We start from the raw sequence: 26,942 nt of genomic DNA, 5'->3' as shown, positions 1-26,942 counted from the left end.
CGCAGTGGCTCAAGCCTGTAATCCCAGCACTTTGGGAGGCCGAGGCGGGTGGATCACGAGGTCAAGAGATCGAGACCATCCTGGTCAACATGGTGAAACCCCGTCTCTACTAAAAATACAAAAAAATTAGCTGGGCATGGCGGCGCGTGCCTGTAATCCCAGCTACTCGGGAGGCTGAGGCAGGAGAATTGCCTGAACCCAGGAGGCGGAGGTTGCGGTGAGCCGAGATCGCGCCATTGCACTCCAGCCTGGGTAACAAGAGCGAAACTCCGTCTCAAAAAAAAAAAAAAAAAAAAAAAAAAAAGTAACTGAAGGTTTAGAACTTGAGCTTTCTCTTCAGAGGAGAAAAATTAAGAAAAACCTAGATGTTGGCCAGGTGTGGTGGCTTACACCTGTAATCTCAGCAGTGTGGAGGCCAAGGTGGGAGGCTTTCTTGAGCCCAGGAGTTGGAAACCAGCCTGGCAACATGGCGAGACTCCATCTCTACAAAAAAATTTAAAAAAATTAGCTGGGTGTAGTGGTGTGTGTCTGTAGTCACAGCTACCTGGAGACTGAGGTGGAAGTATTGCTTGAGCTGAGAGGACCTGCAGTGAGCCATGATCATACCACTGTACTCCAGCCTGGGCAGCAGAGCAAAACTCTGTCTCAGGAAAAAGAAAAAAAAAAAATTAGAAGAACTTAGATATTGATTAAAATAGTGTATTTCCCCCATATTCCGAGGGAAATATTGTGAAATTAATGTAAAAATTAGTAACATTTGCTCAGTTTTGATTTGAGTTTTCTGGAGAATAAATAGAGGGAAAGGAAAAGAAATTGCTGTTTAAATGGAAAAAAACTTCCATTTAAATAGTAATTCATGGCCGGGCGCGGTGGTTCATGCCTGTAATCCAAGCATTTTGGAGGCCAATGCTGGCGGATCACCTGAGGTAGGGAGTTCAAGACCAGCCTGATCAACATGGTGAAACCCCATCTTTAAAATAAATAAATAAAATAAAAAAAAATAGTAATTCATTTTATAATTTAAACTTCATTTAAAACTACGATTAAATGAAGTAAAATCTTTTTCCCCTTTGCCCATTCTTTATACTGTGATAATGTACAATGACTTTATAGGGTTAATACAAATATTATACTAGAACTTCAATTTTATTGGAACTGAAAAGCTTAATCTCAGAGCAGTTCATCTGGTGGTTTGTTTAGTATGGTCTCTGATGCTCTTTGTTCAGTAATGTTCTTTGCTCAGTGAATAGTCTTGGTTAATTGTTAAAGTAAGTACATATATGGGAGTGAGAGGTGGTGGTAGAAACTTATAAAAGTAGTATCTGAAATTCTGTGTCTTTCTTATAATTAAGGTTCACTTATGTAATAACATATCACTGCCATATCCAAATCTATGTTTCATTCCTTCCAAACATTGGAAGCAAATGGTCATTCTAAGTCATTTCAAGGTATTGTTAATAAGACATATGGGACAGTCAGGTTCACGCATTCATTTATTTATTTAGAAAATAACTATCTGCTGCGTGCAGTGGGTCATGCCTGTAATCCCAGCACTTTTGGAGGCTGAGGTGAGTGGATCACCCGCAGCTGGGAGTTTGAAAACAGCCTGACCAAAATGGAGAAACCTCATCTCTACTAAAAATACAAATTAGCTGGGTGTGGTGGCACATGCCTGTAATCCCAGCTACTCAGGAGGCTGAGGCAGGAGAATCACTTGAACCCAGGAAGTAGAGGTTGCAGTGAGCTGAGATCGTGCCATTGCACTCCAGCCTGGGCAACAAGAGCGAAACTGTGTCTCAAAGAAAATACCTATCAAACCCCAATTATGTACTCAACACTGTTCTGGTGAAAACACTGGAACAGTGCAAATTAAAAAGGTGTAGTTCTGCCCTCATGGACTTATAGCCGATTGGAGAACCAAATATAATAAATAGGCGATGTTATGAGGGAAAAGTAGAGGGTGCTACAAACACAAGTCATAGAGGGCCTACATTTTGATTAGAGAGTTTCCTCTCTGAGGAAGTTATATTTAACCCTAGAACTGTCAGCTGAGTAGACTTCAGATAAGAAAAGAGCAGAGAGAAGACAGAGAACTGTGTGTTTGAAATCCTTGAGGCAGAAAAGTCCTTGACTTTAGTGTTGAGATGAAGCAGGAGAGGTCATCAGGGTATCAGAGTAGTATTATGGGCCTGTTAAGGATTTTAGATTTGATCCGAAGTGCATCAGAAAATCATTAAATGGAGCCAGGCGCAGTGGTTCACGCCTATAATCCCAGCACTTTGCGGGGCTGAGGCAGGTGGATCACCTGAGGTCAGGAGTTTGAGACCAGCCTGGCCAACATGGTGAAACCTTGTCTCTATTAAAAATACAAAAATTAGCTGGGCGTGGTGGCACACGCCTGCAATTCCAGCTACTTGAGAGGCTGAGGCAGGAGAATTGCTTGAACCTGGGAGGCGGAGGTTGCAGTGAGCTGAGATTGCGACACTGCACTCTAGCCTGGATGACAGAGCAAGACTTCATCTCAAAAAAGAAAGAAAAAGAAAAAATCGTTGAAGGGTTTAAATCGGGGATTAACATAGAACCCATATTGAGGGTCACTTTAACCTCTTTGAGAACTAATTGAAAGTAGGGAAACCTAATAGAGGCAAGAGATAATCACCTAGGTTGACAGCACAGGTCAGAAGTTAATGGATTTGAGTTATGCTCTGGCAATAGAATCTGTAGTACTTGGTGATGGGTTTGGATGCATAGTAAATTCTGGTCAATCACAGTATTTATGTTCTATAAAGTCACCACCAACATTAAACTAGTGAATACTGAACCCCTGGGGATATATAGGGTAGGTTCCTGTGAGCAACTGATCACATTTTTGTCAGTCAATACAACATCATTGTTTTATGTGTGCTTCAGTCTAAAGATACTTTCTTTAATGTATATTATTGATTAATTAGCATTGAATTCATGGCCAACAGCACTATAACATGCCTCAAGAAAGCTTATCTATCACATGTATTTTCTCCGTAATACATATCATATCCTTCTTATGCTTAGGAACATCAGACGGCGCTTCAGCCCTATAGCACTTGGGAGCCATTTAAACAAAGTCACCAACACAAAGCACAAAAATGCAGAAACTGTGGCACTGAGTAGATTGTACTTGTTTACAGTGTGAAAGCTGACACAAAGCATAGTGTTAGCTTGTTCAGCCTCAGGAATGTGCGTGCTTGGTGAAGCAAATTTTTTGTCACTCTGCGCCTTTCTGCCAAAGACTGAAAGTGTTACAAGTATTGATTTGGGGGTTACAAATACATTTTAATGAGGAGAATTCACACATACAGTCCGTGAATAATAATGATCAACTATAGTAGGTGAAGGAAAGGGAGGTATCAGGAATCATATCTGTGTTTCCTAGTACAAACAATTGGATAGAGTTATTTTTTTTTCTGAGACAGGAAAACAGATTTGGGGGAAGAAGATGTCAACAGTTTGATTTTGGGCACGTGTAATGTAAAGTTTTTAATATCTTGAGACATCCAGATGGGCAGTTGGATTAAATGGGTCTGGAACTCAGAAGAGAGGTCTGAGCTAGGGATGTAAATTTGAGAGTTCTTATCACATAAAAGTATTTAATCTCATGGAATTACAAGACATTGTTAAACAATTATCTTGTAAAAAATAATCTTATTTATAATGTCATTTGACTCCATATACCTTAAAGATTGCTGTTTCTGGACAGGATACTAGAAACCCCAGGTCTAATATAAAGCGGAACACATAATAGGTGTGCTCTGTTTAGAGACATGGAAGGCAGCTTGTTTAAGAAACAAGGGAGTGCTTGCTTTGGCAGCACATAATACTAAAAATTTGGACAGTACAGGGAAGATTAGCATGGCCCCTTCTAATCTTGCAGGATGAAATGCAAATTGTGAAGCATTCCATATTAAAACAACAAAAAACAAAGGAGTCAGTCCAGCACTGAGGCAGTGCCCTAGAACTTTGTAATAGTTTGATTAAGCAGGCCAGGGTAAGCATAACTTCAGTCAAGTGTGCAAATTAGAATCTTCAGGTCCTGAGAGTTTAAGCAGAGGCAATTGTAGCTTCATGGATTGTTCTTGGTGAGCTTTTAGAGATTTGGCCTAGTCAAACTCATTTCATATGTAAGAACTTTGAGCCTGGAAGGGGACTAATTCATGTAATCTCTGACTAAAAATTTGGTGTGACTAAATGGATCAGCAAGGTTCCAGATCCATGTTTTAAATGAAATGCCAGTCTCTTTCAGAATTTGAGGTGGCAGAGAGTTTCTATAACCAGGTAGTCCTATTTGGACAGAACCCATGATGGCAATCTAGGTCAAATGGCTGAGACCCCATTGTCTTTGGTTCTTCCTCTTGCCTTTAATGCCTTCTTTAGGGTAGCAGTAGATGGGTTGTGTGCCATGAGGCATGGATACCCTAACATTCACATTAGTATGGTTGGTTTTGTAGGCTGAAGGGTAAAATTGGTTTGCTAAAACATTAAAAGACAATAGCTTAATTCTAATTCCTAATCTTTTCTTTGTCCTGGTTATATGCTGTGGTTTGGATGTGGTTTATCTCCACCAAAGCTTATACTGAAATTTGATCCGCAGTATGGTGATGTTGGGAGGTGGGGTCTAGTGGGAGGTGTTTAGGTTATGGGGGCCGATTCCTCACGAATGGTTTGGTGCTGTTTCCTGGTAGTGAGTGAGCTGTGGCTCTCAAGAGACTGGATTAGTTCTTGCAGGAATTATTTTCGGAGAGAGTGGGTTATAAAGCCAGGATGCCTCTCACATTTTGCTCTCTCCACACATGTCCGCCTCCCCTTAGACCTTCTCTGTCATGTGATGCATGCAGCAGGAAAGCCTGCTAAGAACCCACAACTTAGAGGGCTGTGCCCTTGAATGTCTCAGCCTGCTGAACTGTGATCCAAAAAAACTTTTTTTTTTTTTTAAATACCTAGTCTCAGGTGTTCTTTTACAGCAACACAAAGCAGACAAAGACAGTATTTAAAATATTTAAAAGAAAACTCTATTAAACATTATAAATGGCCGGGTGCGGTGGCTCAAGCCTGTAATCCCAGCACTTTGGGAGGCCGAGGCGGATGGATCACGAGGTCGAGAGATCGAGACCATCCTGGTCAACATGGTGAAACCCCGTCTCTACTAAAAGTACAAAAAATTAGCTGGGCATGGTGGCGCGTGCCTGTAATCCCAGCTACTCAGGAGGCTGAGGCAGGAGAATTGCCTGAACCCAGGAGGTGGAGGTTGCGGTGAGCCGAGATCGCGCCATTGCACTCCAGCCTGGGTAACAAGAGCGAAACTCCGTCTCAAAAAAAAAAAAAAAAAAACACATTATAAATGCACGCAGGGTGTTGTGGCTCACACCTGTAATCCCAGCACTTTGGGAGACCGAGCCGGGTGGATAGCTTGAGGCCAGGGGTTCAAGACCAGCCTGGGCAACATGGCAAAACCTTATCTCTACAGAAAATTACAAAAGTAGCTAGGCTTGCTGGTGCACACCTTTAGTCAAAGGTACTTTGGGGACTGAGGCAGGAGGATTGCTTGAACCTGGGAGGTGGAGGCTGTAGTGAGCTGAGATCGTACCACTGTACTCGAGTTTGGGGGACAAATTGAGACCCTGTCTCAAAAAAAAATTATAAATGGAATTTACTTGAAAATTTTAGGATATTTAACAACTTACAAGACATACAGACTTGCTTCAGTGAAGAGTGCCTGATATATATTTTGTTATTTTATTTTATTTTTTGAGATGAGTCTTGCTCTGTTGCCCAGGCTGGAGTGCAGTGGCATGAACTTGGCTCACTGCAACCTTTGCCTCCAGGGTTCAAGCAATTCTCCTGAATCAGCTTCCTGAGCAGCTGGGACTACAGGCATGTGCCACCACACCCAGCTAATTTTTGTGTTTCTCGTAGAGACGGGGTTTCACCATATTGGCCAGGCTGATCTCAAACTCCTGACCTCCTGATCCACCCACCTCAGCCTCCCAATGTCATTTTTATTTGGAAAAAAAAAAAAAAAAAAGATACTTCTTTCAGGTTGGGGTAAAAGAACGGAAGGCAGAGGTGCATGTGTTGCTATGGTCTCCAAGAAAACTAGGCAATAAATATGAGGAAACCACTTAACATGTACTATTGCTATAAATTTAAAATGTCCTAGAAAGAAAGAGAGGGAGGGAGGGAAGAAAGGAAAGAAAGAAAAAGAAAAGAAAGAAAAAAAGGAAGGAAGGAAGGAAAGAAAAAAGAAAGAAAGAAATCAAGATAAATCACCAGTAGTGGAACAAATAGATAGCACATACATCTCTATATACTGCATGAAAAGGGATGCATCATGTCTATGATATCCCTGACCCAAAAAAAAACGTTTTGAGTGCCAACATGATACTCAAAATGAAATGCGCTCTCGCGCTCGCGCGCGCGCGCTCTCTCTCTCTCTCTTTCTTTTTTGAGACAGAGTTTCACTCTTGTTGCCCAGGAGTACAATGGCTTGATCTCAGCTCACTGCAACCTCTACCTCCTGGATTCAAGCAATTCTCCTGCCTCAGCCTCCCAAGTAGCTGGGATTATAGGCATGGGCCACCACACCTGGCTGATTTTTGTATTTTCAGTAGAGGGTTTCACTATGTTGGCCAGGCTGGTCTCAAACTCCTGACCTCAGGTGATCTGCCTGCCTTGGCCTCCCAAAGTGCTGAGATTACAGGTGTGACCCACCTTGTCTGGCTAAATCTTGGTTTCTTGATTAAGGTAATGCCTGCTAGGTTTCTCCACATAAAGTCACCAGTTTCTTCTTTTTTATTTTAATAAGTGTCTTGTAGAGAGATACTTTGAGACTATATAAATATCCTCTTTCTCATCACACTTTCACCCCCTGGTTTTGTTGTCCATTAATGTTGTCAAATGATAACTTCCTAGTATTTCATCATTACCTATACATTTATTGGCATTCTACTCTAGAAATTTCCCTTCTTCCCCTCTTTCTCTGCCTCTCTCTTTATATTTATATGAACATGGTCTCAAGGATTATTTTGTTGTGCAGATTAGAATCCATTATTATCATTATTTTGATGCTCAAAATGTCCCAGATTTGCACAGTGGGATTAAACTGTTTCTTTTTAGCATATCAAGACGTTCTAGGCTTTTCTTATAATTTCCCTGCCCCAACCCTGAAATCATACATTTCTACAAGGATCCCTTATTCCCTTTCTTCCAGAATGGTACTTAGAAACAAGAATCTAGGCATTAGGTATACACATTGATACTGGAGTATCATTACTTTAGACCCTTTCAGCAGACAGAGCTAGGAAATATATATGCCTGTGTATGCATACACACCTATCCGTATTTAGTTCTGTCTGTGTGTGTATAACAAAGAGTTATATATTGATTGATATCTATAATTTTGACCCAGCATCTCTGTGTTCATTCTAACATTCCCCTTACCCATATTTGTTCCCTTCTCTAATGGTGAGAATTCTAGCTCTCATTATGCTCAAGATATTTACTTATTTGCTCAATCCTAGAATACATAGTAAGTAGTATTAGAATTTCTAGTATTTATCTGAGGAAAAAACAGACCTACTAACTGAAGTATGTATTTGTATGTAGTTCCCTTTGCTTTTAGTTTTACAGCATACAGTAAAATACTGTGTTTTAGAATATTTGAGTTAGTTCTCTTTTTCTCCAAGTGTAATCTTGTTGACACTCTTTTTTGATTTCTGTTGGTAGTTAACTTGAGACTCCCCCCATCCTTGTTGATTATACTTATAACACCCTGGAAGTTTTAGAGTGTGAAATTATACTTATTTCAATAAGAAGTTAGAACTGAAAGAAAAAAAAAGGGAGTGTGGGAAGGAATTAATGGATGGCTACTTTGATAAATAAGGTCGATGTGGTCACAGTGGTAAATTTTACATGCAAGAGATTGCTGGTCACTGTGTGTGATGTACATTGTACCCCACTTTGCTTTTTTTTTTTTTTCCTTACACTTAAATATTTTACCTTAGAGGTGGTTTCATGTCAGTACATAGAAATCTATCTCATTCTTTTTAAAAGCTGCATGGTATTCTATTATATATATGTATCACATATACCAGTCTGTATTGATGGACATTTGAGTGTTTCCCATCTTCTACTCCAACACGGAGATGTAGTAATTATCTTTGTACATATACTGTTATGCATTTGAATGATTATATCAGATAACTTTTAAATTAAAAGGGAAATTAGTAAATTCTGTTTTAGGAGAGGGGCAGATTAACAGATATTCTGAAAGCTGTATATGTAAATAAGGTGATTTTTTAAATATTTGAATTTTAAGTTATCAATTTCTAAGCTATAATTTGATTGAAATATAAAACAGTACAACATTTAAAAATACTCTTTTAAGCTGGGTGCAGTGGCTCATGCCTGTAATCCCAGCACTTTGGGAGGCTGAGGCAGGTGGATCGCCTGAGGTCAGGAATTTGAGACCAGCCTGACTAACATGGTGAAACTCTGTCTCTACTAAAATAAAAAAAAAATTAGCTCGGGGTAGTGGCAGGTGCCTGTAATCCCAGCTACTCGGGAGGCTGAGGCAGGAGAGTTGCTTGAACCCAGGAAGTGGAGGTTGCAGTCAGCCAAGATTGCACCACTGCATTCCAGCCTGGGCCACAGTGCTAGACTGTCTAAAACAAAAAAATCAAGAAAAACAAAAAACAATTTCATAAAATTAATTACCGCTGCAATTCACAGGAAAATTGTTAGCTGTAATGCTTTACTAAACCCTATCATAGCTGTTAACACAGTTTAGATTTAAATCTGTCATTGTTGGTATAAAGGAAAGGAAGTGAAAACACTTTCATATTGTCTTAGAACAAAGGAACAAAGTCAACTTTTTTTTTAAGACAGGGTGTCACTCTGTCACCCATGTTGGAGTGCAATAGTGTGATCTTGGCTCACTGCAACTATTGCTTCCTGGGCTCAAGTGATCCTTCTGCCTCAGCCTCCCCAGTAGCTGGGACTATAGGTGCACACCACCATGCCCAGCTAATTTTGTATTTTTTGTAGAGATGGGGTTTTGCCATGTTGTACAGGCTGGTCTCAAATTCCTAAACTCAACCGCCTGCCATGGCCTCCCAAAGTGCTGGGATTACAGGTGTGAGCCACTGTGCCAGCTCAAACAACTTTTTGTTTGCTGTTCACCATAGTTTAAAAAAGACTGTCTCTAGCAGGATGTGTACATGTTAATGTACATATACTTTGGGTGTGTTTAGTAACCACATATAAACTTTGAACTGCATGTCCATAGTAAGACCAGAGAAAGTCCTTTTACTGTTTAGTATTATCTAGAGAAATTAATGTAGCTGTCAAATATTTATGTTATAGATTATCCAGTTGTTTCTTTCTCCTGGGTTCACATTTTCACTCCCCTGTTGTACCCATGCTATAATGGGTTCAGGGTGTTGGAGAGGAAGTAAAAATCACATCCCTCATATGAAGAGTATTTTTGTCCTCAAATTGACCTCATTATTGTTTTTTTAACCTAACCCCTCAAAGTCTTTTAAATGAGTTAATTAACTTTGTAGATGATAAGAAATTTATAAACAAAATTTAAGTTTCTTAAGCTCATGAGTAACTTCTGCTGTATTCCATTTTGCCCAGTGCCTTGGTAATCTAGCCAAGGATTTTATGCCTCCTAGTATTTCTCTTCAGATCAGGAGCTGGAAGAATGAGGCCTACTTTTGACCAATCATAGGTCAGAAAGAACTGGTTTCAGCCAGTTGATAGGAAATTTAGGGAGGGAGGCAGCAGCGGAATATCTCTGCAATCAACATGGAGCTTCAGAATTTCTTCAGGTAACCAAAGGTTGCACAGAGTTTATTCCAATGATAAAAATCAAAAGAATTGTTCAAATAGAAAATTTAAGAAGACTATGTCTAAAAATAAATTGAGTATATGCTGTTAGTTATATGTGTTCTTTCTGCTAGCTAACAATGTCATTTATATAATTAAATTTAATAAATTTGTTTTTAACAGAGGTGCTCACTAAGGTGCTTATGTTTTGATTTCTAAGAAAATAAGTTCACTGTCAGGCACGGTGGCTCATGCCTGTAATCTCAACACTTTGGGAGACCAAGGTGTGTGGATCACTTTGTCAGGAGTTGAAGACCAGCCTGGATACATGATGAAACCCTGTCTCTACTAAAAATACAAAAAATTGGCCAGGTGTGGTGGTGTGCACCTCCCATTTACTCAGGAGGCCGAGGCAGGAGAATTGCTGGAACTCAGGAGGTGGAGGTTGCAGTGAGCCGAGATCACACTGCACTCTAGCCTGGGCAACAGAGCAAGACTCCATCTAAAAAAAAAAAAAGTGTGTGTGTATATATATGTTATATATACACACACATTTTTTTATATACCCATTTTATATCATATGTATACGTGTGTGTGTGTTCAGAAAAATAGAAGAAAAAGTAACCTTTGGTTTTATTATGTCCTTTTTTACGGTATATTACAGTATATTTAGGACTGATCATTTGTTTCTGTCTCTTAGTAAAACAAAAAGATGATTACTAGTGTTTTCTAGTAGATACATTGCTCTTGTTACTTCAGTGAATGAAGCTAAATATAAGATTAAGAGCTGTGTTCTTAATACATTAGCTTAAGCAAGATTTAACCTGATTAATGCTGAAATAATTTACCCTCTTCTTTAAAACTTTGTGTGGTAAGATTCCCACGTATTCTTTCCAATACCTCCTAAATCTCCTCTGTCTACTTTATGATACTTGTCTGTTATTCTCTTGTAGTAGTTCTTGTAGCATCCTCTGCTATTTTTTTGTAACTTATTTCAAAGTATCTTATGTAACATTGCGATAATTCTTTGGTACTACAGTGATATTTGCACTTTCCAGTAATTAACACTCTGATATACCTTGGTTTCTCTAATGTCTGCATTAGAGAAGGAACCAGAAAAAGATACTGTGGCCATCCTGGCAGTGAAAAAATAGCTCCTAAGCATCCAACAAAAAGGATATGGCCAAAAGAGACAGATCTGAAGGTTAATTCTGACACACGGGACTTCACTTTTTGCTACAGTGAAGGAAAGGAGTACTTAGATTGGCTGTTAATTTGTTTCATAAGCCCTTCTTTTTATGTGAAAGCTGAGGGAGAAGAGATAAGAAAAGTGAAGGGGAGAAAAGGGACCACAGCTGCCTTGATTATTGGTGCAGGTTTGGTAGTTGTTTGGAGTAGCGGTTGGATCCTTAAGTAGCCCATATTCTGACAGGACAAAGAGATCACCCCTGTTCTTTGGAAAGCCAAAACGTCATCTGTTACTAATGAAGTCTTCTAATATCTTACTTTTTTTTTTTTTTTTTTTTTTTTTAAGAGATGGTATCTTACTCTTTCACCCAGGTTGGAATGCATGGTGCCACTGTAGCTCATTGTAGCTTCAAACTTCCGGGCTCAAGCAATGCCCCTGCCTCAGACTCCTGAATAGCTGGGACAGCAGGCACATGCTATCACTCCTGGCAATTTCTTTCTTTTTTCTTTTCTTTCTTTCTTTTTTTTTTTTTACAGAGAAGGGGTTTTGCTCTGTTACTAAGGCTGGTCTCCACCTCTTGGCCTCAAGTGATCCTCTTGCTTCTCAGCCTTCTGAGTAGCCGGGATTACAGGTGTGAACCACCACGCCACTGAGGCTGTAATATCTTTAACAGGTGGAGGTAAAGTGGCATTGCCCACCGGTGAGGATTAGGGGAAGAATAAATAGCTATTATACTGTAGGTTTTGAGGGTTCGGCTTGAAGAATCTTACAATAGGAGATAAATGAATATGGGAGGAGGTAGAGTGAGTATGAAGCATGGGTACAAACAGGTACCTCTCAGCAGTTCCTTTTGGGTACCACCTTAAAGGCATCAGTGCATGTCAGCATTTTAGAAGGGCACTAAAACTTGCACTTCACACAATCTGTAAAATGTATGCTATCACGATACTGACTAGTGATAATTGTTCAGTTATTTTCTCTGATACGTCACCTTGTTAAAGTGATTCTTTTACATTTTAATATTTTTTTCTAATTTTTCATCAATTTTATAATTGAAAACATTCTTGAAAATTATTCATTATACTCTGTTTAAGATGTTGGCCGGGTGCGGTGGCTCACGCGTGTAATTCCAGCACTTTGGAAGGTCGAGGCAGGTGGATCACGTAAGGTCAGAAGTTTGAGACCAGCTTGGCCAACATGGTGAAATCCCATCTCTGCCAAAAATACAAAAATTAGCTGGGTCTGGTGGCCTGTGCATGTAATCCCAGCTACTTGGTAGGCTAAGGCAGGAGAATCCATGAACCCAGGAGGTGGAGGTTGCAGTGAGCCAAGATCACACCACTGTGTTCCAGCCTGGGTGGCAGAGAAAGACTTTATCTCAAACAAAACAACAAGAACAACAACAACAAAGATGCAAGGAAAGAATATGGGGCATCTTAGATTTGCATTAATCAGTTAAAAACAAAGCCAAACATTAGTTTAAAGAGCCTATATTCAGATGCCTGGAAAACTCTCCTGCATAGATTTTTCGGTGGAAAATCTGTGGTATTTTGGTATTCTTTTGCTTTTCAGATAGAGTTTGTAGTGCACTACCAGGATGTATGCATGACTTTTCAGCATATAGACTTAACACTTTGGGGTGGGTGTTTGATTTGGTAACACAAAAAGATCTGTAACTTTGGATGTCTTTTGTTTCTGCAGCTTAGGCCAAAGCTCCTGTCTTATTAATTAAGCATTTTCTTGAAGGTAGAATGGTCTATAGCAAATAAACAGGTACAGGTTTAGTTTATTTGATATAATGGTCTTTTGCTTCCTCTCAGAACTTAGGTAATTATATTTGCAGCATTTAAAAATGAAAAAATTCAACTCACAACTGTTGATTCTAATATATTAACCAAAAATACAGAATCTCACTGTGATTATCAAACTTTGAGTTGGAATAGAGCTATCTCACCAAGAAAATAGTATGGTTTTCTTAAGGATATCGTGAGCTGCAGTTAGGACCATTAATAGTAAGCACTTTTTTGGGGTATTGGTTATTATTATTGCTTATTATAAAACATTGTTTTATTTTTCTTTTCAGGAAATAAATGAGCTGATTTATGATACAGGAAATAAAAGCCAGATTAGCCAGGTCCTCCTGAAATAATAATAGCAAAACTAATAGTTAAGAGCATGAATAATCAATATGTAGTCAAATAGTAAACTTTATATGCATTACAGATATAGTTTATTTTTGTTGGAGTTATTCAGACCTACAGAATTATACAGTTATTAAATATGAGAATATCCTTACATAAGGAGTCCATACTATGTTTCATAAGTACCAAATTCATTTACAAATAATACTGACCTAACTCTATTCCTAACCCATGTAACTTCCATAACTACTGAAGCCTTTTTATTTGCAATTAAATCTACTGTAATTAAAAAAAAAAAAACAACAAAAAACTTATAGGCCAGGTGCAGTGCCTCCCATCTGTAATCCCAGCACTTTGGGAGGCTGAGGCAGGCAGATCACTTGAGGTCAGGAGTTCAAAACCAGCCTGGCCAAACTGGTGAACTCCCATCCCTACTAAAAAAAATTTAGCTGGGCGTGGTGATGGGTGCCTGTAATCCCAGGTACTTGAGAAGCGGAGGCAGGAGAATCACTTGAATCTAAGAGGTGGAGGTTGCAGTGAGCTGAGATCATGCCACTGCACTCCAGCCTGGGTAACAGTGAGACACTGTCTCAAAAATAAATAAAAATGTATATGCAAACTGATCAATTAAAAAGTAATTGGGGTGAACTTGATAAAATACAGTTAAAGTAGCAGGCGATGAATTTTATATAGGTAATGTGAACAATTTTGTTTTCCTAATCTATTTAATATACTCAAAACCTGTTAGAACTTTGACCAGAGATTGATAGTGTGGTAAATCTAGTTGTTGTCATATTTTCCCAAACAGAACTATAATTTTTTAAAGAGGATACATTATTGGTTTGTTTCTTTTAATCTAAAACTAGTTAGAAATTATTAGTTTGCTAAATTGCAGTATACACAGTATGCCTGTCCTGTGTTTGAAGAAATCTTATTAGAAGAATGCTCTTTAATTTTCTTCCTCACCATCCTCTCATCTCCCCCTTTTGTTTTCAAAGAGAAACTGGTAGTCTGGGTAGATTCAAAGCATCTTTAAGAGAAAATGTCTTGGGGAGCCCCAAGGAACTGTTGAAGTTAAGTGTGCCATCGTTAGTGTATGCTGTGCAGAACAACATGGCTTTCCTAGCTCTTAGCAATCTGGATGCAGCAGTGTACCAGGTAAGTGGAGTTAATGACAATGAAAAGCACAGAATCTTTTATGGTAAAAAATTTTTTATTAACTTTTTACCATATAATCCAATTTTTAAAAATTGATAATTGCATCAGTGATATCAGAAATAATATATTTGTATTAGAGACTAGTATTAACTGAAATTCATTGTTTTGTTTTTAGGTGACCTACCAGTTAAAGATTCCCTGTACTGCTTTATGTACAGTTTTAATGTTAAACCGGACACTCAGCAAATTACAGTGGGTTTCAGTTTTTATGCTCTGTGCTGGAGTCACGCTTGTACAGTGGAAGCCAGCCCAAGCTACAAAAGTTGTGGTAAGAAACAAAATGTACACCATAACTTCCCATAAATAGAAAACTTTGTCTTACACTGTTCAGTCACACTGTGTACGCAGCATGACTACATTTCTTTGACTTAAAATAACTTTCACCTTATAGATAGGGCTTCTTTAGCATATTATTAGTGATAATAATACTTACTGGCTGTTTCTCAGAAGAGAATATGCATAAAGTATGTTAGAGACAGAAAGTACCTTAGAAATAATGTATTCCACCCCCTCCATTTCATGGGTGACAAAATTGAAGTCCAAAGAGGTGAAGGAACTTGTCCTAAATTACAGTTAATAGCTAATTTGTGACCATAGCTGTGCCAGTTTTCCATAGCATATATGTTTAGAACTTCTAGACTTCTTTCAGACATCTCAAACACTGGGCAAGGTTTTCTCCATCTAGTTTTCATCTTCTCCCTCAACTCTCAGTCTCTGGCACATCTTCCTACTATCAGCAGTAGGGATGACAAGGGGAGGAGTGTTCTTACTGAAATTGATAATTATCTTTAGTTTTTCAGAGTTAACGTGAATGTACATACCTGATTTTTAAAGTTAATGTTAAGATACATATCTGACTTTTTTCTTATATTGTATGCCTCAATCCGTTAATTCCCCAAAGCGAAATAGGAAATGGGATGCCAGTGAATAGTTTTGTGAAGGTCATGGGCTTCCTACAGTTGAATATTTACTCCCTTTAACTTTTAGCAAACAGACTATGGTTTTCTTAGGAAAGGAAGGCAGCTGGGATATACAGTGCTTATGAACAGTATCATATCCCCACCCTCTGGTCTCCTTCTTCCCCAATTAAAACAACCCTACTGTTTCTTTCTATAATATGGTTTCTACAGAGACTTCCTGATCCCTGCCTTCTGCCCCTACACTTTTCCTTATATTTCTCTCTTAGATGCATTCATCTGTCATTATTTCTTAGTATGTCCTAAAACTCCACTGTCTGCCAGTGTTGCCTAAGTAGTATGAGGCACAGCTTGGTAATTACCCCTTTGTTCTGAATACTAGAGACTTGTTATATAGTCATGTGTCACTTAACAAAAAATACATGTTCAGGGTTCTGAGAGATGCATCATTAGGTGATTTCATTTTTGTGCAAACATCATGGAGTAGACTTACACAAATCTAGATGGTATAGCCTATTTCTGCACACCTAAGCTGTACAGTATCGACTATTGTTTGTAGGCTGCAAACTTCTGTAAGTTACTGTGCTGAATACTGTAGGCAGTTGTAACACAGTGTAAGTTTGGTGTACCTAAACATAGAAAAGTTACACTAAAAATAGTTTTGTCTTACAGGACTGCTGTTTTATATGTGGTTCATCATGGACTGAAATGTCGTTATGTAGTGCATGACTGTGTTAATTTCTAGGAGGCAGGCAAAGCATCTATTTTACAATTGATCATAAACCACTACATGTAACTGTGTCACCTAAGAAGTTTGTCTCCAATGTATTTTGTATTATCTGTCTGTACTGGCATGCATGCCTCCCATACTGGTTAAGTGGGTTCCAAGTGTCAGAACTTGAATAGACTCTTGTTGACACTAGAACTAAAACTCTGGCTTATTTTAAACCAGAATGCAGGGCATGCTTGTATTTATTAAGCTCATCTTGTTAAGCTTTGGGTCATTGCTCAGCCCCTTAAGTTCTTTCCAGTTCTTATTATTATTAGCTTCTCCTTGAGGTATTATGCTTTCCAGAGTAAAAAACTATGCCTTCTTGGTCTCTACTCAAAATTTTAGATAGAACAGGATCAGAGTTCTGTGGCTGTACCTTTAGAATTCTTTCTAGCTTGATCTTTTTCTTGCTTACTGAACATTTATCATCACTGATAGTTTTTATGGGTCAGGAATTTGAGGGTACCTTAGCTAGCTGATTCTAGCGTGAGGTGGCAGTCAAGGTATTGGCTAGTGCTGCAGTCAGCTGAAGGCCTGACTGGCTGGAGGATCTGTTTCTAACGTGGCTTATCTGTATGCCTGGCACATTTGTACTGGTGGCTGGTCTAGCTTGATTTTGTTAAATTAACTAGCATTTCTCTGTATGAGCATTCACACACTTATGAATTGTACCTTTATCCTCACTACATTTGTGTTGTCTATAAAAATATGTGGTGGGCATGGTGGCTTACGCCTCTAATTCTAGCACTTCAGGAGGCTGAGGTGGGTGGGTTATGAGGTCAGGAGTTCGAGACCAGCCAGGCCAACATAGGGAAACCCCATCTCTACTAAAAATACAAAAAATTAGCTGGGTGTGGTGGTGGGTGCCTGTAATCCTAGCTACTCGGGTGACTGATGCAGGAGAATCGTTTGAACCCGGGAGGTGGAGGTTGCAGTGAGCCGAGATTGTGCCACTGCACTCTAGCCCAGGCCAAGGCTGTCTCAAAACAAAACAAAACAAAACAAAACATATAATGCAAGTCTGTCAGATTTCTTGCCAAACATTCTCTCTGTGGAATTCCCCTCATCGCTTAACATTAGGAATCCTTTCAGGAAGGAAATCTGGGATGTTTCATGCTTAGTGAAGTCACACTATTTTCCACTGATGACCATTAGACATTTTAGTACAAGTCATCTCTAAATCTGTTCTAACATTTTGCTGGTAATCAGTCTAACAATAATAGCTGCAGTCACTTATATGGCACTAAATACTAGCATTATCTAAATGCTTTATATACACTAACTCACCTACTTTTCTTGATAGTCTTTTAAATTTATTTAGGTAGGTAGTCCAGGCAGAGAGAATTGCTTGCGCCCAGGAGTTCAAGACCAGCCTGGGTAACATAGACCATGTCTCTACAAAAAAATTAAAACTTAGATGTGGGGGTGCATGCCTGTAGTCCCAGCTACTTGGGAGGCTGCGGTGGGAGGATCACTTGAGCCAAGGAGGTTGAGGCTGCAGTGAACCATGATTATACCACAAGATCCTGTCTCAAAAAAAAAAAAAAAACAACTTTAATATCTTACAGTATTTTCTTAAGCTTCTACTTATTCTGAGTTTTCAATTTCTTGATACTGTTCTTAAATTCCTGGTTAAACTCCCCTTGGTGATAAATACTTCAGTTCTTCTGTTCCTGTAAAATCAGAATTCAGTGAAGATGCCCTTATTTAGTCATGTTGATTTCCTTTTTTTTTTGTTTTTTGTTTTTTGTTTTTTTTTTAAAAAAAACTCTTCACCAGAACATCCCTCTTCAATAACTCTTAACCTCTCTTGGATCATCTTTTCACGAGCCATGGAATTCTAACTTGAAGTTTTATATTTTTGAATTTTGATTTATTCAGGACTGGAGCACATGCCTTTTAACTGTGCTGTGTTTGGCCCATGCTAAGATCACATGGTTGCTTTCTTCCAAAGTTTCCATCATGTCTACTTCTATCACCTAGCAGTTTCTTGTTAGTCAGAATCAAGTCCAGATAAGCCATTTCCATCACTATTTTTCCTAACTGTAGAGAGATTAAACTGGCAGGCAATTAAGTCAAGAATTTATCAGGCACTCTATTTTTAGCAGTTTGATACTGAGCGAGTTCTCACAAGATCTGGTTGTTTTAAAGTGTATGCTACCTTCCCCTTTGCTCTCTTACTCTTCCCAGCAGATGTTGGGATAGTTGGTATCTCTCACACTATGATTTTATTCTATCTATGCCAGTCTTGAAATTTGTATTAGGAAAGTATCCTTGTTAATAATGTGTAGTCTATAGCAGTGATTCTCAAACTGTAGTGTACCTCAGAATCAACTGGAAAGTTGGTTAAAACACATGGCCAGACCCATTCCCATAGTTTATGGTTTAGTAAGTCTGGTATAGAGCCTGACAGTTTTTATTTCTAAAAAATCCCCAGCTGGTACCACTGCTGCTGATCCAGGGCCCATACTTTGAGAACCACTGGTCTGCAGTATTTTGTTTCTCCTTTTATTTTCATGCAAACACTTTAGACTAAGCTCGCTCTCTCAGGTACCATAAAATGGTACTTTTCTTATATTAGGCTTATTTATCTGGAACAAGGTATATACTTTGTCATATTATAGTCATGAATCTCAACCCTCTAATTTCAATGAAACTATTGAGATAGTATTTATCTTTCAGGAAAGACTGATGAAAGCTCCTGACAGTTTAGAAAAGAAAGAGAAAATAATAACAGACTACACAGAGTGGATAATTTATAAAGAACAGAAGTTTATTTGGCCTGTGGTTCTGGAGGCTGGGAAGTCCAGAATATGGTTCTGGCATCTGGTGAGGGTCCTTCTATGGCAGAATGAAGAAGTGAGCCCACGCAACAAAGAGGGAAGTGGACTAAACTCATCCTTTTTATCAGAAACGTACTCCCTCAATAACTAACTAATTCCCTCCATAATGGCATCAATCCTTCTTGAGGGCAGAGCCTTTGTGACCTAATCATTTCATAAATGTACACCTCTTACTACTGTTGCAATGGCAATTAAATCTCAACATGAGTTTTAAGGTGGAAATTCAAACTAGCAGTGTCTATAGACGACGTATCTCGTATACAGAAAATATACTAAAGATTCAGTTAATTGGGGAGTCTGAAGAGGCAGCACTTTATCCTGTAGGTGATGAGGAATAAATAAGTTAAATTGTTATCATTTTCAGGATTGATGCTATAAGCTCTTGAGTTAGAGTGATAGTAGAAATTAAAATTAAGAAGCATCCTGACTTGGGCTGTTTAAAAGTTCATGCTAGAGTGCTTATTGGTAGTAGGAAACTGGGCACACATTATATTAAGCATATACTATGGCTGTGACTTGAGGGACACATTTTTTCACTTAAGCCAAGTGCCCTGGTTAATTTCTGGAGTGGTCTTTTTGTTTAGTTTTGTCTTATTCTGTAGAACACTTGTGTCTGATATGGAAATACTTTCAGTAAGGCTAACACAGGTTTTTGTATTTGTTTGGACTCTTGGATGAACGCTGTTTATTAGTCACTAAAAATAACTTCAAAAATTAATATTGCAGGTGGAACAAAATCCATTATTAGGGTTTGGCGCTATAGCTATTGCTGTATTGTGCTCAGGATTTGCAGGTAAATTATAAAAGCATCATTTTATTCTTTTGTCATATTTTTTGAAAACATCAAACTTTAGACACCAGTCTAGTTTATATTGCTTTCTCAGTTTTATTCCCATTAAACTTTATCTTCTTGCTTATATGTAGTTTTGTGTCAGCTGTTTTTCCAGTAAATGTATATAGCAGGCGTCCCCAAACTGCAGCCCCCTGAGGCCATTTATCCAGCCCCCCTCCGCACTTCAGGAAGGGGCACCTCTTTCATTGGTGGTCAATGAGAGGAGAGCAGTATGTGGCGGCCCTCCAACGGTCTGAGGGACAGTGAACTGGCCCCCTATGTAAAAAGTTTGGGGACGCCTGGTATATAGCATTGTTTAACTAAGTTCAGACTCAGTCTCTATTCATACTTGTAGTTAACTCTTTCGGTCATCCTTGACCACCTCAGTCCAGCCAGGAACCCAAAAGTAAATGAAAAAAGACCTCTGAAAATGGAGGAAATGAGCCTTCCGAAAGCTCTTTCCATTTTTCTGGAACTGTCACTATCCTCAAGTCAGATCCTGCTGCTTTAGGTTGTTATCTTACGAGCTAAGTATCTTTTTTTCCCCTGTAACCTCAAGTTCTCTCTCTGCTTTAACAGGTTAGGAGCTATGGAGTAGGATGACGAGGTGGGTCGAGAGTACCTTAGAAAACGTAATACATAAAACTAACAACCAAACAGGGAGGAAAGACAACACAATATCACTAACATCAAAAATCCCTGGAAATCTGGAGTTGTATGTGTAGGGACAAGCACTCCTCCAATGCATCAAGATAAAGTATGAATATTAAGTGTAACATCATGTTTTAGAAATAGTTCCAGCAGAGAGTAAAGTTTGGTTTTTATTCTGCTTAAAGCTTTTAGTGGAATATATTATAGCTATACAGCTTTATTATTTATCGTTATTTGTACCTATTTCAAGTCAGGACTCTATTTTTGACTAGGAAAGCAGGCTGAATACAGAAGTAAAATACTGCTTGTAAATGAGATGTTTTATAAGAGGAGAAAATATAAATTCAGGAATATGCTTAATGATAGCATTGTGTTGTAGAAACCAAATTGGGAACAAAAATTGAGTTACCTAAAAAATATACTATTTGATTTTTTGCAGTATTTTGAACAGTTAAATTATTATGTCCAACATTTCATTAGTTCACCCTGTTAATACACAATTGAGGAAATGGAGGGTGGTTTCTCTGTTTTGGGTAACTAAGCACTGAATAAAATTCTTTTCCTAGAAGGTAAAATCAAAGGTGAAAATAAGAATAGCTATTTTATGTTTGTTCCCATTCCAATGTAGACTCACCAAAAAAATCTTGTTTTTCATGAGACTTTAGTTGATAAGTACTTCATAGGCAATTTCTAAGTCTCTAACATGATGTTTATAACTAAAATCTTTAATGACTTTGTAAAATACTCATTTTAAGCACCAAACAAGGAGAGATATGGGACTTTTTTTGTGGGGGAGAGGTATCATGTACTCCTTTGAAGTATCTGAAAAAAATCTATGGAGCTTCAACTCCAGAAAATGCACATATACACAAAATTTACTGTCTAGTTGAGGAGTTCATGATCCGTCTCACCTTGTGTGTGAGCTTGGCTTGCGGAACCCTCCTTAAAGGAAAATGGCTGGCACAGTGGCTCACACCTGTAATCCCAGCACTTTGGGAGGCCAAGGTGGGCAGATCACCTGAGGTCAGGAGTTCGATATCAGCCTGATCAACCTGTCTCTACTAAAAATACAAAAAATTAGCTAGGCGTGGTGGCGCATGTCTGTAATCCCAGCTACTTGGGAGGCTGAGGCAAGAGAATCACTTGAACCTGGGAAGTGGAGTTTGCTGTGAGCCGAGATTGCGCCATTGCACTCCAGCCTGGGCAACAAGAGTGAAATTCCATCTCAAAACAAAACAAAACAAAACAAAACAATGAAAATGGCTTCACACAGCAAATTCTATTTAAATTTTGGTTGTCCCTCTGAAAAGATTCCTAGTGGTGACTATAGATTGTGTTGCAGAATTAGGAGTATTCATTAGTAGGCAGATATTACAGGGATGTGATTAATTCACTCTTAATAGTGTAGTTTTTCAGCTGACCAAAGCAAATAATTTACTGGCATTAAATAGTACAGAGAGGTTTTGTGGTCTATCTTACTGCCATAATAAAGGCAGAAACTGTCTTAATTTAACAGCCTTCTGCTAAATGTAGCCTATAACTTCCCACTTAATTATTCTATATACTCTATAAAAATGCAAATTTATAATGTTCATTATGCCATGTGTCACAACCTACATAATAAATGCACATTTAAGTATGTTTGTTCCCCAGATCATATACTTTATATATCTCTAGTGTATTGTTCTAGATGAAAGACATTTTGTTATAGTAATCTTTAATTTGCATGTCTAATTTTCTTCTTTCAGGAGTATACTTTGAAAAAGTTTTAAAGAGTTCAGATACTTCTCTTTGGGTGAGAAACATTCAAATGTATCTATCAGGGATTATTGTGACATTAGTTGGCGTCTACTTGTCAGATGGAGCTGAAATTAAAGAAAAAGGATTTTTCTATGGTTACACATATTATGTCTGGTTTGTCATCTGTAAGTATCCAGGAATTAAGGGTTCTTAGTAGATCCTTTATTTTTTTTTTTAACGTTAGATGTCCATTTTAAGCTGTTACAACATTGTGAAATTAATCCTTTGATACTGTAAATACCAGTTTGAATATAATTTTCATTTTATTGACTTAGTTTTAATTGTGAAGGCAAAATTGCTTTGGGATAGCAGTGCCCCAAAATATCTAACGTATTAGCAAAAAATGTGTAAAATTTAGTAGACCACGTAGCCCTATGGGCATTGCTTTGGAAAAACAGTGTTGTATAGGAACTACTGCTCGGTTGCAGTACAAACTCTCTCAGATGACTCCTTCTAAGGAAAATAGTATTTTCCTTGCCTAGGTAAATTAGTATGGCATCTCTAGGGATGAAAATTGCCTCACCATTGTGGAATGTTTCATTTATTTGAGTGTTAAGATTTTCTTTCTTTCTGTATACAAGTTCTTGCAAGTGTTGGTGGCCTCTACACTTCTGTTGTGGTTAAGTATACAGACAACATCATGAAAGGCTTTTCTGCAGCAGCGGCCATTGTCCTTTCCACCATTGCTTCAGTAATGCTGTTTGGATTACAGATAAGTATGTCTTAGTTTGTGTTGAGTTTTTAACATGGAAGAGCCCCTCATTTCCTTGATTCATTCCACTGGTACAGCTGTTCATAGTTTTGTGGAATGTGGCTAAGCAGTACTTTCATTAAGCGGTCCTAGAACTTAAGACAAGGGGTACTGGTTCTATGTGAAAGTGAGGGGGCTTTTTTTTTTTTTTTTTTGGTAGTCAGGGCCTCCCTGTGTTTTTAAGTATTATATATAGGGCAACTTCAGTAACTGAATGTGAGAAGGTACTCAGGGAAATACATATAAAGACTTTAGGAAATTACAATTTTTGTTTTGAGGCAGGGTCTCACTGTTGTCCAGGCTGGAGTGCAGTGGCACAATCTCAGCTCACTGCAACCTCTGCCTCCAGGGTTCAAGCAATTCTCCAGCCTCAGCCTCCCAAGTAGCTGGGATTACAGGCACTTGCCACTGTGCCTGGCTAATTTTTATATTTTTAATAGAGATGGGGTTTTACCATGTTGGTCAGGCTGGTCTCAAACTCCTAACCTTGTGATCTCTTTGCCTCAGCCTCTCAAGCAGAGATTGAGAGGCGTAGGATTACAGGCATGAGCCACTGACCCTGGCCTTTTTTTTTTTTTTTTTGAGACGGAATCTTGCTCTATTGCCCAGGCTGTAATGCAGTGGCATGACTGCGGCTCACCACAACCTCAGCCTCCTGGGTTCAAGCAGTTTTCCTGCCTCAGCCTCCTGAGTAGCTGGGATTACAGGGACACATGGCCATGCCTGGCTAATTTTAGTAGAGACGGGGTTTTACGACCATATTGGTCAGGCTGGTCTCGAACTCCCGACATTTTCATCCACGTGCCTCAGCCTCCCAAAGTGCTGGGATTACAGGCATGAGCCTCTGCGCCTGGCTGACTTTAGGAAATTATTTTCAGCAGTCAATTTAAACTTGGCTCATTATTTAGAAAAATGTAGAAAACATCCTTTATTCCCCCCTCAGGTTGTACTTTCCAACTGCTTAGGAATTGGGTGTGAGACGGTTTTGAAAACAAAGTCAAAATCTAGATTTTGTCTTTTATATCTTTGCTTCATTCAGTATGTAATTAATATGAAATTCATTAGTAGAGCTGGCATTCTAGTACCACTGCTTTGCTAGTCCTAATATAATTTTCCCAACTCTCACACCCAGCATCAAGTTGGCTTCTAAATTATTTAAGCAATGATATTGACTTAACATTTCAGGGTCCTTTTATAGTGTAATAATTTTCTTTACTGATCAACTATTATTAACCAACGTATGAAGAATATCTGTTAAATATCTGTATTAGGTAAAAGTGACCTGGCTTATATTTACATTTCATTTTTAAATCGACTCCTGTCTATAAATGGAAATAAGGAAATGTCAGTGTTGCAGAAATCCTAGGAAACCATTTATAGTGTGTGGCACATCTTGCCTGTACCATTTATTAACTGTGCAATCTGGGGGAACTTATGTACCCTGGGTGACATTTTCTTCCTCTGTAAAATGGGAATATCACCACCTATTGACTTAGGATGGTTTTCAGGTGCAGTGCCTGAGTGGTGCCTGGCACTACTTACCCACCACTTACCATTTCAGTATCTGGTACTTACCGTCTCCCTTAGATGTTTTTCTACCTGATGTGGGTGAACTTTTAGTTGTAATTCTGATCTATCTTTATGTTCAACAAAATCCTTATACAATTGCTCGTAAGAATATAGGAACAGTTTAATGTTCTTATTGATGGTCAACTAGCATGTTTTATCAATCTTTCAGTTAACTGTTTAGATTTAAGTTATTTTACCTTCACCTTTTTTGAAGGCAAAGCTGGTCTTTTTTAGTTAGTGAACTAAAATAAAGCTTGATATCATATATTTGTCAAGTTAGGACAAGTTATAATTCGGCTTCTTATATCATGATGTTTAAGATTAAGATGAAAAAAGGGTTAAAGCTAGTAGGAAATGTAGTTTTATTCAGTAAATTATTGCTGCACATACTATTAAGAAATTATCAATGGTTTGAAATTTGCTCAACTTTCTTTTACTCTGAACTTTGACAGGTTTCTGGTGTCATGGAAAAGCCAATCCTACCACATTTTCTTTTGTACTTACATATATTTTATACTTACATTATTTAAAAATTATATACTTTGTAAGGAAATTAGTATGTTCTTTGTCAGAGTGGTCAGATAGTGTCAGGTAGGCATATTCATGTTATAAAAAGTCTATAGTCAGTAATCAACACTGCTTTGATTTTACCTGCCCTGCCTCCCCCCTCCTTTTTTTTTTCTTGCTGTAATGGAAGACCTTTCTAAACCTTACCATCATTAAAATATCATCTGATAGTGTTAACCCACAATTAAGAGTTTTCAAAATTTTAAACTGATCATTGTTAGGCAGTTTTAAGACATACATACAGATAAAGCTGTTTTTTTTTTTTCTTTCTTTTCAGCACTCACCTTTGCTCTTGGTACTCTTCTTGTATGTGTTTCCATTTATCTCTATGGATTACCCAGACAAGACACTACATCTATCCAACAAGGAGAAACAGCTTCAAAGGAGAGAGTTATTGGTGTGTGATTTTAGCCTCACGTGAGACTTCTGTTAAGACTAAACCATTAGCATTAGAGCCTTAAGTCAATCCCAGAAGGTAGCATAAACAAATAACAAATTAACTGTATGGCATAAGAATTAAGAAGATCAGTGCTGTATGTGGAAATAAAAGCTATCCGAGTGAATTGTTAATAATACAGAAACTTAATGTGGACCTGTTTGGGGTCAAACTATTATTGTTTTAGAATGAAGGAATTTTATTACTGTGTGTTTATATATAATTTGTACATAAAAAGTATGGAGATGATGTGGTGTTTTAAAAAAAATCATGTGAGGCTACAATATTCAAGTAACAAAGTTTGGGACAATGTCTAAGGGTTAAAGTGCCAAAGCCATTTCTGTACTAACTGTTCTCTTGTTCAGGTACCAGGGGAGAAGGATGACCTCTTCTTGTTCTCCTATTCATGTACAGTATTTTGTCCTAGCAGCAGCAAAGACCTAGCTTTTTTCTTACAAGAGGCAGAAACAAGACAGGCTAGTTCAGAAACAAACAATGTGTAACCTCTCAAAATGAATCTATTTCATAACTCAGACAATGATTTCTGGGTGGTGAATGAGTACCCCTTTAGTGCTATATTTGTGCCATTCATTGTCTGGTTCATATTTCTTTGCTGTTAGATGATATACTTTTCTTCAAAAAAAATTTCTAATGTCACTTTTGTACTTTTTTAAATAAAGTATGTTTAACTGTTGGGCTCTCAATAATTTGAAATTTCAGTGTTTTTAAAAACATTTCTATAATGTTAATGGGGAAATTCAGCAATAAACATATTTATATAAATTCTGTTTAATCACTTTTTTATATTATACATATGACCATTAAGATAATGCACTTGTATTTTCCATATGTGGAGTTGTATAGTTAGGATTCTCTGGCTGCAAATCAACTCTGGCAAGCCTTAGGCAAAAAAGTTTTTAAGAAGGTCCACGATCAGGGCTATAGGAGTCTAGGTTCTAAGAATTAATAAACAGTCTTTTCAGCTTTTGTAAAGATTCGACTCTAACCATTACTGTTCCCGTATGATTTCACTTAAGATTCAAATACTCAGGAAGACACTACTGACCTTGGGAGGAGAAAGTTTCTTCAAACGAGTAGAGAGGGATGTTGGATGTGTAAAACATGTCCCTACTTTACATTTTTATCTCATGGCTGGCTTATGCTAAGAAAAATTTGACACTAAGAGGAAAATTTGCTATCTGGGAGCTAATTTGCTTAAATTGGAACTGCTGAATCTTTTCTGGGACTAAGAAGGTAAGCCGTAATTGTTAATATGAAACAATTTTCACTCTAACTACAAAAGCTTCAGTTTGCTTTTCTACTCATAAAAACAGTACTGGTTGCTGGTATTCAAAAGACTACTATTAGCAACATTTAGAATACATTATAGCA

At 38.1% G+C, this 26,942-nt stretch overlaps 1 protein-coding gene across 3 annotated transcripts in view; it reads left to right on the top strand.

Annotated features, from left to right (window-relative positions):
- SLC35A1 (solute carrier family 35 member A1) overlaps positions 1-26,257 on the top strand; it is a 33,649-nt gene extending 7,392 nt beyond the window's left edge. For all 3 annotated transcript variants that reach the window (XM_010333807.2, XM_003922947.3, XM_074397715.1), the window contains 6 exons: positions 14,193-14,352; positions 14,528-14,680; positions 19,671-19,737; positions 22,176-22,352; positions 22,809-22,943; positions 25,392-26,257. In XM_010333807.2, coding sequence (XP_010332109.1) covers positions 14,193-14,352; positions 14,528-14,680; positions 19,671-19,737; positions 22,176-22,352; positions 22,809-22,943; positions 25,392-25,519 — 820 coding nt within the window. In that variant the 3' untranslated portion in view covers positions 25,520-26,257. The remainder of the gene's footprint in view (positions 1-14,192; positions 14,353-14,527; positions 14,681-19,670; positions 19,738-22,175; positions 22,353-22,808; positions 22,944-25,391) is intronic.
- The last annotated feature ends 685 nt before the right edge of the window (positions 26,258-26,942 follow it).

This window comes from Saimiri boliviensis, chromosome 4 (genome assembly GCF_048565385.1).
Source record: "Saimiri boliviensis isolate mSaiBol1 chromosome 4, mSaiBol1.pri, whole genome shotgun sequence".
NCBI classification, from domain to species: Eukaryota; Metazoa; Chordata; class Mammalia; order Primates; family Cebidae; genus Saimiri; species Saimiri boliviensis.
Note: the sequence above shows the minus strand (reverse complement) of the source record. Positions and strands in the feature narration are given on the sequence as shown.